Raw genomic sequence first — 18,133 nt, 5'->3', positions numbered from 1 at the left:
TCAAATATTCTTGGTCAAATAATTCATAACAAATATTTTAAGAAGTAGACATAACAACAATTATTAAAGCCAATCTGTCTCTAATTTTAAAGATTCATAAAATTTAATGTTTTTTTTAATAAAAAGTTTTAAATGTTATGTTTGTTTGTTAAGTTATGGCAACGCAACACTTGGGCGATCTGCCTAGGGGGATGCCTTCCGGGAGGTCTTTTTAAGGGAAACTGGCCCCTATTCAGGTGTTACAGATGTGGAGAAAACCCGGAAAACTCCACATGGCCAGCCTATCCAAGCAAGGCATGAACCCATGACTGAACTCCCAGTGTTCAGGGTACGAAGACCACTTGATCACTGGTGGACCATTTAAATGTTATAAATCAGAAATTCATAAATGATAATAAAACTTTGGGTAGCACAGATTCAAAAGTCAAAAAAACAGGCTTTTGAATCTTTTTCCTTTTTTTCTTATACTCTTTCTGCCCCGTGGGCACTAAGAGGGTCTTTTTATCAAGCTCCTCATGGTTCAGTGGTGGACAAATAGTGGGATGATGCACAAACCTAGACAGACTACACACTGAAAAATTCCTGGGGTTTTTCACCTGACTGGATTTGTTCCAAGGACCCTAAAGGATTAGACTGACACCTTAACCACTTGATCATCTGGCCATCTTGTTTTTTCCATTTTAGATATGCTTTCGAGTTCATACATTAATATTCAATGTAAATAAATATAATTGTTCCATCTAATTATTAAAAATTGATAGTATTGTCTTTGATATAGTTTATATAAAATAAAAAAGTAAATCAGGTGAAAATGATAAACTTGTAAGCATAATTCATCTACTCTTGCTAATATGCATAATTTTTTAACACAACAAAGAGATATTTTATTTAAAAATTGAATATATTCATAGTTGATATTATCCACACATGAAGAATAAGAAGATAATCAATTTTAAAATAAAATAAAAATGTTTCAAAAACTTTCATTTTTATGCTGGAAATTTTATTTATAATTGTCACTAAATATTTTTTTACCTTATTTAAGAGCCCTTGTTAGGTGTTGTGTCTTTCCATTTTAGAATAAACCAAATTCTCTGAATGCTTGAAAATTTTTGAAAATATTGATCTTTACAATCAAATGTATTATCAGGCAAACAAGTGATTGCATTTTCTTTTAATTTGTTTTAATTCCTTTTTTAATGGTATATTTCCACTCTCTTGAAAAAGTTTCCATATCTCTGGCATTTATGCATTCATTTCTAATCTTGTGTTTAACTATCTCAATTTTTTCTTTGTTTATCACTATTGTGGGGAGTGGCCTTCTTTTATGATTTTGGATTCCTCCCGTTTCACTGTTGTTTTCTGTACATTAGCAATTGCCACTTGCACTGTGTTGTCTTTATCTTTCTTGATGTCATATTAATATTCTTTAATTCTGGTCCTGAAATTCCTCCTGATTACCCCAACACATGCTTTTTTTAGGTCCAGCTCTTAATTGACTAATGGGATCTTATATACTCCTGCCTTAAGTTCATCTGAGAGTAGGTCCTTGCCATTTCTAAGCATACTACATATGTTTGGGCCCTTTTTTAGATCATTGTGGTTTCTTCCATTTGGCTACTTCCTCCATAATTCATCTGACACCCCTTTGGAACATGAATTTTGTGTGACATCCTTCCTTTCTTTCATCTCAGATTTTAAGTTTATAGTGTCTTCTTATTAGCAGAGTGATCCATTTGTTTGAATAGCCCAACCCTTTAATCCTATCTATTTCCAAATCCTTGTCTATCAAACTTGTGCTGTATATGTGAGCTCTTCTGATTAGTTGAGGCTTTATAATGAGGCTTTATAATCGGCTTTATAATGATTATAAAGCTTGATTATAAAGCCTCATTATAATAAATTTATAATGAGGCTTTATAATCAAGCCTGTAGGTATGTATAGGGAGCTAAATGTTGGTTTGATGAACACCCCCATAGTGATTTGCTCTTCTTCTAGAGTTATGTCTATGTCTAGGAAATGATCCCCACTTTGACTTTTCTGCTCAAAATTTCATTTTAACCTTTCATTGTCATTAAACTTTTTCAAGCTTGTAATTTTATTTTCTTTTCTCCAAATAATTAGAATGTTATCTACATATCTTTTAGATATTAGGAGGCCTGCTTTAAACTCTGGAATTACTCAATGTTCTTTTTTTCTCACCAGTAAATCACATAGCAGGCCTGACATTAGACTTTCCATGGGTACACCCTTTATATGTTTGTAAATTCAGCCCATTGAAGATGAAATAGTAATAACATATTAGGTCAGCCAACTCAATATGATCCTCTTGAAAAGGGCCCTCTTAATGTTTAACAAAATAAAAAAAAATTGTAATAATTGAATTGTAAATGTCCTATACACTTGCCTAAAGTTATATTATATTATAAATGCTTACAATATAAACTATTAAACATTTTTGTATTTTAATTTAGCATATGTAAATATGTTAAATCATATGTTAAATATATAGTTACCATCAATAAAATAATATATGAAATTTGCTAAAAATACAGTAAAGTATTACTTGCATTTAATAAATTTTCCACTTTAACATTACAGTAATACAACAATATATTTTATTTTTATATTTAATATCTTTTTTGATTTATAATACTGTGTATCCCCAAAAATAAGACAGTGTCTTATATTAATTTTTGCTCTAAAAAATGCACTAGGTCTTATTTTCAGGGGGATGTCTTATATTTCCATGAAGACGAATTCACATTTATTGTTGAACAATACGCTAAACAGGTTCGAGAGAACACCTTGCGACACATTCAACTTAACCTTTTTATAGTGTCCACATCGAGCTCGATGACCAATTAGTGCTTACTGAACCGTAGCACTATGCAAATGTGATGTGGCGTGATTCCCAGCCGACCAATTAGCGATCACCAGCGATAACATTATGCAAATCTGTGATTCCCAAGCCATAGTCTTATGCAAATCATGCCGTGTGGCGTAATTGTCTGCTGACCAATCAGTGGCTGTACTTTCAACCATCTGTCGATGACCGTTACGACTAAAAAAAAACTTCGCTAGGTCTTACTTTCAGGGGGAGGTCTTATATTTCGCAATTCAGCAAAATCTGTGCTAGGTCTTATTTTCTGCGGATGTCTTATTTTCGGGGAAACACGGTATATATGCGAGCCTATAATTAAATTAATATGTTTATTTATAAGCATTATAATTATTTGTTGTTTAAATGAGTGAAATGTTGTTATTTAATGCAACTTATAACCAGAAAGACTACTGTATAATTAATAATTTGAGATTGCTTGGAAGAAAGCCATGTAATCTTTTTTTTTAACCTTGATATGACATAATTCTTTTAATTAAACTATAGCATAAAATTTATTCAATGTATAAAATATGTGTAAAATCTAGAACAGTAAGAAAAAAATTTAAGATAGTTATCATATAAATTCTCAACTGCAGCTGCAGCTGTTAGTTTCATCATCTCAAATTTAATTGATCTGGCAAGCATTGAAGAGTTAATAATACTAAATATAAACAAAATAGGAAAAATTTTCAAACAAAGAAATTTATTGGAAAAAAGTCTCATTCTACAATTAAATAAAAATTAAGTTAACTATCTGTAGATTTTTTATACATAAAAAATATATACAATGTATTTCAAGTTATTTGAGAAAAAATTTTTTTTAAACAAACATCTATGATCAATATATTTCAGCTCTGAAAACCTTTCTCTTTCTATTTACACTCATAATAGATTCAGTTTAATAAAAACTGTTTACCAAATCAATTAAATGCAAAAATAAAAAATTAGAAGAGACAGTAGAAACTATATGATATGGCACTTCTCTCTATTAGGTCAGATATACTGGATGATCATAATTAAATTATTCTTATTCAATGTTGTTGAAAGACATATTTAACAAAAATGCAACCAAATCTGTATGGTGACATCTCAAGTTGACATTTCCATAACAAAAAAATTCCAAAACTCATCAATTTTGGTACTGCAAGCAATGAAAAAGCAGTTTCTTTTAAATAAGTATAAGTAGAATTCAGGTGTGTTCATATAGTGTAGTATAAGTACAAGTACTACAGCCAACTTTTGGATATAAAAGTAGCCATAAATATTGAATGTCATTCTTAACAATTGCAATACTATCACTTTGCCAAAATGTGCATTTCTTGTAAAGCTGTTTTATGAAAACAATGGCAATGATGAAGAGCAGCATTTGAGGAATTTTACTGTCCTAAGAATTTATGCCAGGAACACTGGTTCTTGACTCTAAGCTCTTCAGAGAAGGATCACTCAATTTGGGAAAACTTGATGCATAGGACCTGGTGGAAAGCACAAACCTATCACTTCACAAGTCGTTGAAGATGTTACCATAGTTGTTATAAACAGTCAATGAATAATGTTACAGAACCCAGTGGTGCATGTTCAGTGTCACCGCAGTCAGGTGTAGTGAAAAAATTGGCACATTGTTATCCATTCATATAAGATAATAACCAACATTTACTTGGACCAACAGAGAAACTCAACCAACCTTTCATTGACCTTCCTTGGCAGAATGTACTGTAAGTGGTTGTATTGTGGCCCTGGATGATCCTGTGGAGCAACAAGGCACATTTTCACATTTTCATCTCAATTAACAACCATAGCTGTCCCATTTTGGCTAAGAAAAAGTCTCATGTTTTCTAACAGACTCCATTGCACTTGCCTAAAGTAACAGACTAGTGGATTCCCTGCCATATTTATTCTTGGATCATTTTTATTTGAAGCTAGTCCTAATGAGACCATGACATGCTCTGTGATGGCTTAGAGATAAGAAATTCTCAACATCTTTGTTGTACTCCAACTGCAACAGCAATAATGTCTTGATTCAACCACTTTCATGCATGATGGAGTACCTCCATACATCATACACTGTATACTGCAGTTTCTGTTACAATATTTCACCAATAAAAGTAATTAGTCAGGCATTTCCTGCTGCTTGGCTTTCTTGTTCTCCAGATCTTAATCCATGTGATTTTTGGTTATGGAGACACTTAAAATAGTTTATTGAAGACATGTTGCAAATTTGGCAGCCTTGAAAGACAGCATCATACTGTATGTAAGTACAGTAGACCCCCCAATAACATGGTAGATACATTCTGTGTTTTATGAATTCCGTGTTGTACGAGTCACTTAAATACATGAGCCAATCACAGCCCGGCACATATGAAGTTTACAGATTATGGCTGTTTGAAAGGTTTTCTTCCATAAAATTAATTGATTCTAGACTGATTTGAATCAACATTTCCAAAACACGTATAATTTTTTGGGAATAATCCATATAAACCATGCTGTAAACAAAAAATTGTAGGATTACCTATCGAGTGTGCACCATTCGACGATGCCATTGCTTAAGCTTGTTTTCGTTGTGGAGTGGTGCATCAAATGGCAGACATGTGTTTCCTGATAAGTAATTTTTCTGCGAAAAATTCGCTGAACTTTGGAGACATCATTAATATAAATATAATTTTTATGGCCATTAAATAATAAATGGCTTTTAGTAGGTCCACTGCTTGTTTAAACTCAATGGTTTGTGCAATATCTGTTATTGGTCTAGATTCGACCAATCCTGTCGTGACACGAGTTGGTGATGACGTTTTACCATATTATACAAGTCTCTTTTAGCGTGTTTATAAGAATACAATCGCAATTTTTTTGCCATTTTATACGAATCCATATTATATGAATCCGTTTTATAGGAGGAGTCTACTGTACGATGTATATGAGAAACATCACGGGAAACAATTGCAATTGGCTGTTGAACCCAATGTTCATTGCATTCAGGTTTTATGCCTTTAAAACTGGATTCACATCAAGTAATATCCCTGACACACTAAGGTCTCCATATAGAATCTATCCTGTACAAATAAAATGTTAGTTGTTTACAGTTTACAGCCAAAAGTGCTGTGGTGGTGAGTTAATTTTTTTCTGTGATATTAAAAATTTGTAGAAAATTAAATAATTCAGTTTTCAAAATTCTGAACTGTATGTTAATAAAAGAATTAAATAGGGTATTAATGCAAAAAATTGTTTGGTTCTATCTACTTCTGTTTTCAAGAATCTTTGGAAAAGCATTAAATTTTTTATACAGTAATACCCCGAACTTATGCAATAGGTGGGACCGAGAGATAACCGCATAAGTCGAATTCGTGTAAGTCGGGGTATAATTTTGCAATTTGTGTAAAATCCAAGTCGGATGTATGTAAGCTATTTATTAGCTTACATACATCCAACTTGGATTTTAATCAAAAAACTTGGATCAAAACACGAGATAAGATTAACGAGAACATTTATTGTTCTCATTAATCTTATCTCGTCTTTTGATTCGTTCACGGTTACAAGAAATCACCACATAGAGTCTCGCAAGTCTCCGTAGATATAACAAACACAGAAATAAATAACACAAAATAAATTGTAGCTATGTGTCGATTCCACGCTACACATCCGAACATGTAAGATGAACAATAGTGTGGGGGGAGTGAGTAATCGAGAGTTGTGTGGCGCTCAAACAAAAGACGAATCGACGAGATTTGAAAATCACGTAACTCCGGGTTCGCGTAAGTCAGGGTAGCGTAAGTCGAAATATTACTGTATTATCTGCTGGAGACTGCATGCTTAACCAAAGAGATTAAAATCCACCTTAAGCAAAATATTTTTATAAAAAACTTAATTTAATTAATTCATAAATGGTCAATAAATGCTAATTGATCAATTAGCATTTATTACTTTAAGTAATGTTCACTAGCATTGGCAATGTAGCCTGTATTACGATAATTTTTTTCAAAATTACTTTTNGTTATACAAAAGAAACATTCCAAAAAGGCCAAAACATGTTACACACAAAACTTTTTAAAAAAGAGCATCTTTAAATTCTGTCCTTTCTCAAACCTTTGGAGCATAGTCATACAGTAGAGTTTACCTATTTCTTGAGGCCTTGCTCTACCTCAATTTTCATTAAATTTCTTGCTAATACATACAATACAATTTTTCAAAATTTGTTTTTTTTTTCTGCAAATACCTACTATTTATTATTGAAAAGATTTCTGCGTTAGAATCTTAGATATTGAACTTAACCTTACTTAAGATCAATATTGCCAGATCTCATGATAAATAACTACTATAATTAAGTCAAAAACACTTTAATCCAGTAAAAAAAAAAAAAAAATTTAATAATTCAATAAATTTAATAATATATAATCAATACGTACTGGAAGTAGAATAAGTTGAAAAATAAACTACACCGATATAAATCCAGCAAAATTTAATAAAATAAAAACGTTTTCAATCGTTTTTCAACGATCATCTTCAGTTACTAAAAATAGAACATTAAATATAGAACATAAAATGCGTTCGAAATAAATACAAAAATAAAAATTAACGGAAAACGCCCTAGTGAACGAACTAATGAAAAATTAACAAATAAATAGTGAAAAATTAATAATTGTAAAAGGATCTCGACGCAGTGGACAATGAGTTGGCGTCCCTATGGTTTATACAACCGGTTTTCATGTGCGCTTTATAGATTTCCAATTTCTTTAGATGTTTGATCATTTGCCAATTAGTTGTCGTTTTTATAATTGATGCCTGATCCCATAGCACATTTATATCTTGTTGTTTTGCGTACGATGCTAACACAGTGTTATCAAGGTTCTTATCGATAGTGTACTTATGTTCCTTGAGCCTTTTCTTTAGACTGCGCATCGTCGCACCCATGTAAACTAGCCTGGAATCGAACCGTTGATCATGTAAAGGCACTGAATATATACCCGTTGTTGAATTCCGATCCTCTTTCTTTTTGTCGTTTCTCAATAGTTTGAAAATAGTGGGATTGCACCTGTATACAATGTGTAAGTTATTCGACTTGGCAGTAGATCTGTGTATCCTGTTCAAAAATGGAACGTAATTAAGCACTATTCGTTTATTAGGGTTAATCCTGGGAGAATGCCGTGTAGTGGATTGGAAGGATGAAATAAGATCCTCTATCTCTTCCTTTGGATATCCGTTTAGTTGGGCTATTTTAAGAACGTACCTTAGCTCCTTTAGCGTGTCGCAGAAACTTGTACAATGCGTATAAGCACGATTAATCCATGATCTGAAAACCGCCAATTTGATATGCTTGGGATCGATTTATTTCGAACGCATTTTATGTTCTATACAGGTAACCCCCATATAACACGGTAGTTACGTTCCAAAAAATTGCCGTGTTATGCAAATCCGTGTTATACGAAACAAAGAACTAATACGAAAAGGAGGGTTAGGTTCCAAAAATTAAAAATCATGCTAGTATATTTTCATAATTAAGATAAATATCTTCATTAAAATTTTTTAAGTGATACATATTAATATAAATTAAACAATGTTTTNAATGAAATATTATTAAATTAATTGAAAAGTCATTCATTATAAGTAATTAATTCAAGCTATGTATATTCATTTCTTAATCTCAAAGGACTTTGAATGCATGTTAATCCCAATTGAGCTAAATAAAAAACAAGTTTATAAGAACAGTTATTATTGTTAAAAATTAAATAAACTTACTTCATTTTCATTCAATATCTGTCTGAAAGTCGTTGCTCTTGACAATAACGTAATTATAATTTTCTTTCCCTAATTTAAAATATATTTCTTTAAGTTATTTTATTTATTTATAATTTTTTAAATGAAAGTGTTAATATACTCACAGAATATTCATCTTGCTTAATATTTAATTTATGTAAAACATGTTTAGAAAAAGCATGGAATAAACCACTTTTGTAACAGCCTGGTATCTATAAAATTCATTATATTTTCTAATTAACTCAAAGAATATGTAGAAAGTAAAAGTTATTAATAATAAATATTTTATTTTAATTTATATGTAATGAGTTTAGTATACTGAAGTTACATATATCATCTATTTTACTTTTATACATAAATTTTTAGAATATAAAAAATTGATTATATCAAAAATATATTCATACCAAAGACATGTTATAATACATTCCAAAGATCATTCGAGGTAATAATGGGAATACAACATCTTTGAAACACACCTAAATTATTAAAATAAAAATTAAATATTTCTTTTGTTCTTTAATATATTAGTAATGTAATTCAATACTTTAAAAAAGTAACATTATAAAAAAACTTTTAAAAATTAAAATTTAATTATTTTTAGCATATATACACGCACACACATGCTTATAATTACTGATATTGTTATCAATGTATTGTAAACAGTGCAATTCTTGACAATACTGTTTAGCCATTTCCCATTTCTATGGAAAATATATGACACAAGGAGACAGCTCTTAAAGAATTGCTTCCTAGTGTCATGTCTTATTCCATAGATAAGAGAAAAAGAATAAACAATAGTATTGAGAATTATACAGTCTACAATTCAAGATCATCATTCATGACTTTTTGTGAATATTGTAATCAATTATTTAATGCTATCTAAATTAGCACATTGAAAAACATATAAGTTAAAATACTGTTAAAAAGTTTCAGTTACAAAAATCAGAATTTTAGTTATAGTTAACATTTTCTTTAGGTAAATAGGCAATTTTAATTATTTTTTCACTCTATCAATAATATGCAAGTAAAGTTTAACCTGATTATAACAACATAGGATGTAACGACAACCCTAATATATCGTCAAATTTTTATCGGTCCCACGATTTTACTATACTAGATAATGTTAAAAAAAACCCACTTGTAACAACATAAAACCCTGTTTTAACGTCATATTTGAAGCACTTTTAAATTTACAAAATTAAATTATAAATTTTATTTATCAAAGAAAATACTACGTGTTCAGTCCTAGGGTCAGAGTCCGCTTCCTAGAACGATTGTGGGTGGTACTGTCACCACCTGATTCAATGGGGTGAGATGCGCCACCCCTTTAAACGACGTGACAGTGGGTTAGTCTGCATAGCTCTCATACTCGTGTTGTAGTTTAGCATCAAATCAGGTAAAATGGCTAGCTTAAAAAGGAAAGCGTTAACATTAGACTGCAAAGTAGAAATAATTAAAGCAGTTGAAAGTGGAAGAAAAAAGGCAGATGTATGCAGAGACTTTGGTTTAGCAAATTCTACAGGTCTCGTAAAACTTCATCGGAAATAATGAACAAAATCTACGACTTAGAAAATGACATTGATAAACAATTTTTAGGTGAAAAATGCCTACAATCTAAAATAACTGACTTTTTTTAAGTGAATATTTTTATTGTTTCTTTTTAATTGATATACATTAATTTAACCTAAAAGTGAAAGATATTGGACTTCATGTCTATTGATAGATAAGCAAGAAACGAGAAAATTATCATCCAGGCATTAATAACACCTGGATGATAATTTTCTCATTTCTTGCTTAATTTAACTTTTTGTTGCCTTTTGATTCGACATTATTCTCAAAACCGAAAGTGCCGCCATTATCGAAACTTGACAAATAAAAATTTCTTATAAAAAATAATTTTTGAAATTTTTAATTACATCGTTGTAAATTTAGACATAATAATGTAAATAAAGTTGATTTAAATATTTAGTTTGCACTTTTATACATACGATATTAAATTAGATGAATTTTATAATAGATTCTTAAACAGACTTGATACTTTTATGGGACTGAAATTATGACCCTGCAGATAACGACACTCGGTTATAACGTCAAAAAATTGCCGGTCCCATGGATGACGTTATAAGCAGGTTAAACTGTATTTTCAATGTTTCTGGAACGTTTACAATCGTTCTATACATAATCGAACCAATATTCGAATCTTATATTCAAATTTAATTCGAAAAAATTCGAACAAAACATTCGAAATAGAAAGCCACTTTCAACCACTTTTAGCCTCATATCTCCCGCACCCTTATAGCTATCGAGACGCAACCCCCCTGGTCATGGTGCACGAATGGAGACTTGGGGCTACTACCACATACAAACACCATTCATGTGCGATGTGTAGTTTTGGCGGAAAAGTGAAATATAGGGACACACACATCCATTTATATACTATATATATAGATGTAGATATAGATTACAGTAGTTCTAAAATAAACAAATTAGCTCCATTGTCTAAGAAATAGTAAGGTTTAGCTGAAGAAAATTATTTTTTTTTATGCTCCATTAAAACATTTATTATCCTATTAATATATTTTTTTCTAACTGAATCTCATTTATTGAAGACAATGATAGTCCTTCAAAGGGGGGGCGAAATTTTCCTCCGCCCGGGCGGCTGACACGGTATGCCACTGGTTAGGAAGTAAGAGTGCGACTATGCAGACGCGAATTTAGAGTGAGTGAGAGGTTGCGAGCGATTTAATTTTCACAAAGGAAAACCATGCACAAACGAAAAGCGAGAAATAACGCTGGCGAGAGTGAATTTCTGGTTCTCGCACATATCTGACAGGTTTTGATATTTATCGCGTCTTGCCACATATTCTCGCTCACTCGGAAAATTCGCTCGCTCGCATCTGCATAGTCGCACCCTAAGACTGTTATTAGTGACTGTTAGATCCCTCTAAAATGGTTCATTCTGGAACTTGTGGATATAAAGTAATACCCTGAACTTACGCGATAGGTGGGACCGAGTGGTAACCGCGTAAGTCAAATTCGCGTAAGTCGGGGTATAATTTTGCATATAAATACATACAAATAATTTTTAATTGGGGCCGGAGACTAAAGAAAACAATAATTTAGAAGAAAATGTTTAATAAAATCTTAGATAATACATATGTATAACAAATTAGGCCTATATTATTTTACAATTTTTCACATTTACTTGATTATTACGCCATAATTTTAACATTGTTTCCATCTCAGCGATAATACTGTGACGTTTACGAATGATGCTTGAATTTAAAGATTGAGCATTTTTCACAGCTTCGAGAATTTTTTCTTTGCCTTTTATAATTGTTCTGACCGACAATTCCGGTAGATCAAACTTCTTTGCCAATTCACAAATTTTCATTTTTGTATCGAAGTCTTTAATAATGGGTACGTTCGTAAAGTCAAACGAGTTAAACGCGTTAGTAACGAATCGTTCGAAAAGTCTAACGAAATAGGAATAACGATGACGTCATTCTCGTTTAACTCGTTCGACTTTACGAACATACCCAATGTTAACTTTACATTCCAAAGATAAAGTTTTTCTTTTCTTGTTTGATGCAGAAGAATTAGTTCTACTTCGTTTGGATAACTTAGTAGAGTCTCTCGAGTCTCCGTAGATATCACAAACACAGAAATAAATAACACAAAATAAATTGTAGCTATGTGTGGATTCCGTGCGACACATCCGAACATGTAAGCTGAACAATAGTGTGGGGGGAGTGAGTAATCAAGGGTTGCATGGCGCTCAAACAAAAGACGAATCGACGAGATTTGAAAATCGCGTAACTCCGGGTTCGCATAAGTCGGGGTATTACTGTAATACTGTTAGGAATGAGATTTTGAAATTTAAAGAAAATTGTATAGAAAGCAGACAAAGGAGAGGAAAAAAGGTGTACACTGTACAGTATATGCACTGTTCTAGATCAAAAATGTCACGAAATAGAAATGAAATGAAATAGAAAATGTCATGCAACAACGGTGTTGTTTCGGATCATCGAGATAAATATTAATCAGCCGAAAATGCAACGATAGATCGTCTGCGAAAAAAATAAAACCCGATCACCTTATTACTACTTAACCCTACCCACCAAAATTTATACCAAGATTAAAGAAACCAATATTTATACATTTATTTCCCCGTGTTCTGTTCCCGTTTGTTCTGTTTGTTCTTTGTCTTTCTAGAACTTTCTTTTCATTTCCTTTCTTCCCTTTGCGTGAGACCACCAGTTCCAAGAACATAAGACAATGGGAGAACGGGTTATTCTTGACTGGACCTTCATGGGAGTAAGACGTAAAGAGAAGGCGCTTGTATTGAACTTAAATCGTTGATTTGAGAACACATAATTTGATGTATAAATTTTATATTGTCATCACTGGTACTTATTAATCTGTAATAGAATTTGATCAGTCTCTTCAGAAAGAAAGGAAATAGTTGATATCTGTTAGTCTCTGCTCTTATGGAATATCCTGGGACTGATCTTTCGATTTTAAACAGTTTACCTAGGTAAGTAATGTGAAACTTTTCTAGATCATAAAATAAATCGAGCGCCCTTATCAGACAACGGTAGAAAAATAAAGGTGTAATTAATACATTAAATATTTTCATCTGAAAAGTATTTTCATCATCTCTTAAAAGTTAAATTGTTTTATTGTTAGCTATTTGGCCATCAACTGACAGAGAGAGCAGTTTTTGAAAATAAAATAAAACGATTACCATTTTGTTGTTTTTCTCCAGGAGGCGTTGGACTTCGTATAAAATGGATTGCTCGATTTTTAAAAGGGTCTTTTGCTGTATGCAAAATTCTGTGTTGGTTCTTGTACTTGCTTGTGCTTTTGCTTACTTGTGCTTTTCTTTGATAAAAGGTAAGCATATATATTGTTTTTAATCAACATCTAGTTGATTCATCATGTTTTTGCTAGTTTTATCTTTAGTTTGTATATTAAAATATTAAATATATATTATAATTGAATATATTTTTATTTTATATTAATACATACGAACGAGTCGAATTTCGTTGTTATTTTTTTATCTCTCTCTGCATTAAAATTATGAATTGATAGTATGTAAATAGTGTTAAAGAAATTTGTATGTAAATTTTAGTTTTGCACACAGTGTTAATATTTAATTATGTCACAAAAATGTATTTTCCGTATAATCGCCTTTCGTTGGGTTTTTTCTATATTTATATCACTATTTTTTGGAAAGAAAAACTTCCTCCCCAGTTACTTGATGACCAGCACAACTCTATTGTTAAAGGAAAAGTATTATGTACAGGGGCAATTTACAACTAATTTGAGGCAGAGAGCATGTTTCCAGAGTAACATTGGGCTGGATATGAATGATTATAAATAAATATAAATGTGTTGTTTTTAATATTTAATCTTTTGTTTAACTTTTCAATCATAAAATTAGAAAGTTCAAACAGCCTATTCCTTATCAAATTGGATATATGAATCATTTTTTGATTAATAGTTTGAATTGTTATTGATTAGGTTAGTGTATGTGATATAAAATACAAAATTTTTTATATTTTATATTTAGATTTGAACAAACTTATTGTTGGTACAGTTTCATTGACTGTTGATCCAGATCCAGATTTTGTGCCACACAGTCTGTTAAATTTCTGAAAAAGTTTTTATAAATGCGAATTGAAATTTTGAGTTTAAATTAAGTTCTTCAGTCCATTGTTGGAATCGTAGTGCCAGAATAGAAGTAAAACATTTTCATAAAGTTGGTAGTAATGCAATTGGTCTGTAATTTCCTGGATCTTTTCTGTCTGTTTTTTTATATATCATTATCAGTTTTACTGTATTCCAATTTTCCGGAAAGTTTGCTGAATTGTAGAATGAATTAATTAATTCAAGCAATACCTGTTTTCCTGATGGTGGTAATAATTTTAAGAATTTAGCTGTAATTAGATCCATACCTGGTGCAGATTTTGTTTTCATTTTATTTATTGATGTTTCTAATTCGTCGTAGGTAATTATCGGATCTAAAATTTTATTTTCCAGATTCAACGTCTGTATAATGGTTATATTACTTATAGCGGTTATTCTTTTATAATAAAGTGACCAGGTTAAAAAGTCAATTTGCGATTGATTTTCAGTATTCTGTCTACGCAGTTCACGTACTTTTCACCAAAACAGAGTATTATCTTTATTTAATATTAGTCTATGTTCAAGATTTTTAAAATATTTTATTTTCTTACATTTTAACATATTACGATATATTGTCATAAGTTTCTTATAGTTTATAAGGTTTGCTTCATTTGACGTTTTCCTAAACTGTTTTAAGGCTTTATTTTTCTTTATTTTAGAGATATAACAGGTAAAGTCATACCAAGGCTTCTTAAACTTATTGGTTTTTATATTATTAATCTTTTTTATATTAATGAATTTTTTTATTAGATTTTCCAATTGATAATATATTTCTATTCCTTTTCTTGGTAAAAATTTAGGTAAATTTTTGATTTTTTCACTAATTTGTAATTGAAAATTCAGGTAATCATATTTTATTATTTGATACGGTTGAAATTTATTATTATTTAGTTGGATATTTGCCATTTCAAAGACAATCATGACTGGAAAATGATCAGATAGATCGCAATTTAAAACTTGAATTTTTACACATATATCAGACAGCAAATCAGAACATAACATAAGGTCTATTACTGAACTTCCAATATTAGCAACACAAGTAAATTCAGATGGATAGTCATTTTTTATTCTTCCGTTTAAAATTATTAATTGCAGTTGTTGAGTATTTTTTATTAATTGAAGTCCTAATCTATTATATTTATTATCTTTTGATTTCCAGTTAAAGTGGATTAGATTATTTGGTCCATTATAATCTGAATCCATTATCTGCGCTATTCTGGAATTAAAATTACCAAACAACAATACATAAGGAGAGATTTTTTTCCATTTTTCGAGATTTTTGAATATTTCATTTAATAATTCTATCCTGTCAGGCGGGACATAAACTAACATCACAATAATTAACTTTTTGTATAAATTTTTCATATCAGTATTATCAATTTGTAATAAGATTAGAATATAATTAGTTGTTTTTTTTATAAATTTTACGGAACCAATGTTTTTTCTTAATATTAGACATAGTCCTCCATACGGTCTTCCAGGTCCTATTGGTTTCTGTGCGTCGGAAGATATAATTGTATATTCCATTCTATTTTTTATAATTTCATTAGCTGGTGTGACTAGCCAGGTTTCAGTTATACCTAAAATATCTGTTTTATTTAGTAATTGAGAAAATTCTTGAGTTTTTATTTTGTGGATTAAACCTTGGCAGTTCCAGTTCGTGATATTTAAGTTAAGATTATTTGAAATTTTAATAACTTGATCATTTTCACATTCTAATTCTGAATTAATTATGTTATTGGATTTTTCTGTAGAGAATACAACAAAAAATCATCAGCGTGTTCATTGCATCAACTTTTACTACCTTCTTAAATCGATTCTTACATATTTTGATGTTAAACTTGTGAATTTTTCGAATATTTACTTTTATCTAGTTATTTCTAAGTCAAACTTTTTGTCAAAGACAAACTTAAATTATATTTGTTACTTATTTATTAAATATCATAAAGAGAACAACGCTTTTCAAAATATTTGTGGTAATAGCAAATTTTTTAATATTATTCAATCTTAGACATCATAAGAAGTTCGATATCTAAATAATTGTAGTTCTAGTTTTTAAAAAGTTATTTTTTTCTATCCATTCACTTTTAAATATAAATAATTCGGTATACGTTGTGAAATAATTTAATAAGTTTTGTAAATCACAAAATTAATTTTTCGATCACAAATCTTAAGTAAATTAATTTTATTTTAACAATAAGGTTGTATTAATTGATAAATGTTTTAATATCAAAGAGAATTAAAACACGATAATTGTATGAAATAATATAACATTGAAAAGGTTTTTATTTTTACATTACGGTTTATTTAAGTGTTTCCACTTTTTCCTTCAGTTTATCTAAAGCAAGATATATTTCTGCACATAATAATTTTAAAATTCATTTTTCAGGATATAAATTATTTTTAGATAAAAAATTTCGAGTAAATCAAGATTATAAATAATTTTAATAGTGAGAAAACTTTTTAATTCATTTCTTTAGAAAAGATTTTCATATTTAAAAAACTTTTCAGTTCAATTCATTGCTTCATATAAAAATTAATATGCGATAAATAAATAATTTTTACAATTTGTACTAATATCCGATGTGATTGAGAATTATTAATATATATTTGCAATTTTTTCTAATATACGAATAAATTAAAATACGACAATTTGAAATAATATTTTAACAATACTGTACAGCAAAGTTTAATATATTGTTTAATAGTATGTTTAATAGTTTAATAGAATAGAATAGAATAGAATATAATCAGTTTATTAACATAATAGGCAATTGCCCGTTACAAGGGGGTACATGACATTTAATAAAAGATAGAAAACAAACATTTAATAATAAATGATCAAACAAACTACATTATTTGAGGTAGCATATAGTATTTAAGATGTCACCATCAAAAGTTTTCTAACACCATTATAAAAATTAAAAATTTCGTTAGTAGTAGCCTGGTTAAACTTGTCATACATATACACTAGTCTTGTCACACTAGTCTTTGGTTGACATTTTGATCTACAGTGGTTTCTGAGTTTTGGTCTTTATCGAAGTCGCAGCCATAAAATAAATGAAATTTTGATAATAGTTTTTTACAGTTTGGACAAGTTGAATTGTCGTATTCTAAATATTTTCCTTCTAATATTAGTCCATGTTGATTCAGTCTCATTTGGATAAAAAATTTTTTAACTTGAAAAGGTAAGTTTGTAAAAATATAATTGTTGATAAATGGATAGTTAAAGAGGGATTTATAGTAAAACTTATTACTTCTATTACGAACATCATTAGTATCTTGAACTATAGAACATTCTATAACTCTATGCATTAATTGGTTGATATATTGATTATTATTTCTGAGATAATCAATGACCAATTTGACAGAAAACCCGTATTCGTTAAATATATGAGACAATTGAGTGATCCAATTTCGGTTTGTATTAATCTTCTGAGATTTATTATATAATAGTAATGCAAGCTTACTAGACAAGTCATCTATGTTAATTATTTTTTGTAACCATTTCAAGCAAGCTTTGAACAAAATCGTTTTTATTTTATATCTATTGAATTCCAAACGAAGAACACTCCCCCGCATGTTGAATTCCAACTGATAAAGCTTACGTATAAATATATTTTGAAGTTTTTCAAGCTTATTGAATTTGTTGAGACACCAAATTTTATTATTTCTTATTTTTGCTTTAGAAAATAAAATTATCAAATTATTCAAAAGATTCCTGGATTTACAAGTAATATATTTATAATGTTTTTCGAATGATAAATTAAAGGTCCAAATGAGGCCCAAAAATTTCTTTTCATTGACAACAT

The 18,133-nt window shown here is 29.9% G+C and overlaps 1 protein-coding gene across 1 annotated transcript; it reads right to left on the bottom strand.

The window, feature by feature from the left end:
• Positions 1-8,520: 8,520 nt before the first annotated feature.
• Positions 8,521-9,660, bottom strand: LOC111638031 (EGF domain-specific O-linked N-acetylglucosamine transferase-like). The gene is made up of 4 exons (XM_023383655.1): positions 9,568-9,660; positions 9,035-9,106; positions 8,756-8,842; positions 8,521-8,681 (listed from the first exon to the last, which is right to left on the bottom strand). Exons 1-4 carry the CDS (start codon positions 9,595-9,597, stop codon positions 8,592-8,594), a joined length of 279 nt encoding a protein of 92 aa, XP_023239423.1. The 5' UTR covers positions 9,598-9,660; the 3' UTR covers positions 8,521-8,591.
• Between the last annotated feature and the right edge of the window lie 8,473 nt (positions 9,661-18,133).

This window comes from Centruroides sculpturatus, unplaced genomic scaffold, assembly GCF_000671375.1.
Source record: "Centruroides sculpturatus isolate CEXI.00-Female unplaced genomic scaffold, Cexi_2.0 scaffold860, whole genome shotgun sequence".
In the NCBI taxonomy this organism is placed as follows: domain Eukaryota; kingdom Metazoa; phylum Arthropoda; class Arachnida; order Scorpiones; family Buthidae; genus Centruroides; species Centruroides sculpturatus.
The sequence above is the reverse complement of the archived record's forward strand: the minus strand, read 5'-3'. Positions and strand labels throughout refer to the sequence as shown.

Coding starts and splice junctions, on each gene's coding strand:
- LOC111638031 (XM_023383655.1), bottom strand. CDS start 9,597: ATGTTAACTATAACTAAAATTCTGATTTTT. Junction 9,107..9,567: donor TAACTAAAATTCTGATTTTT/GTAACTGAAACT, acceptor TTAATAATTTAG/GTGTGTTTCAAAGATGTTGT. Junction 8,843..9,034: donor TGTATTATAACATGTCTTTG/GTATGAATATAT, acceptor TGAATTTTATAG/ATACCAGGCTGTTACAAAAG.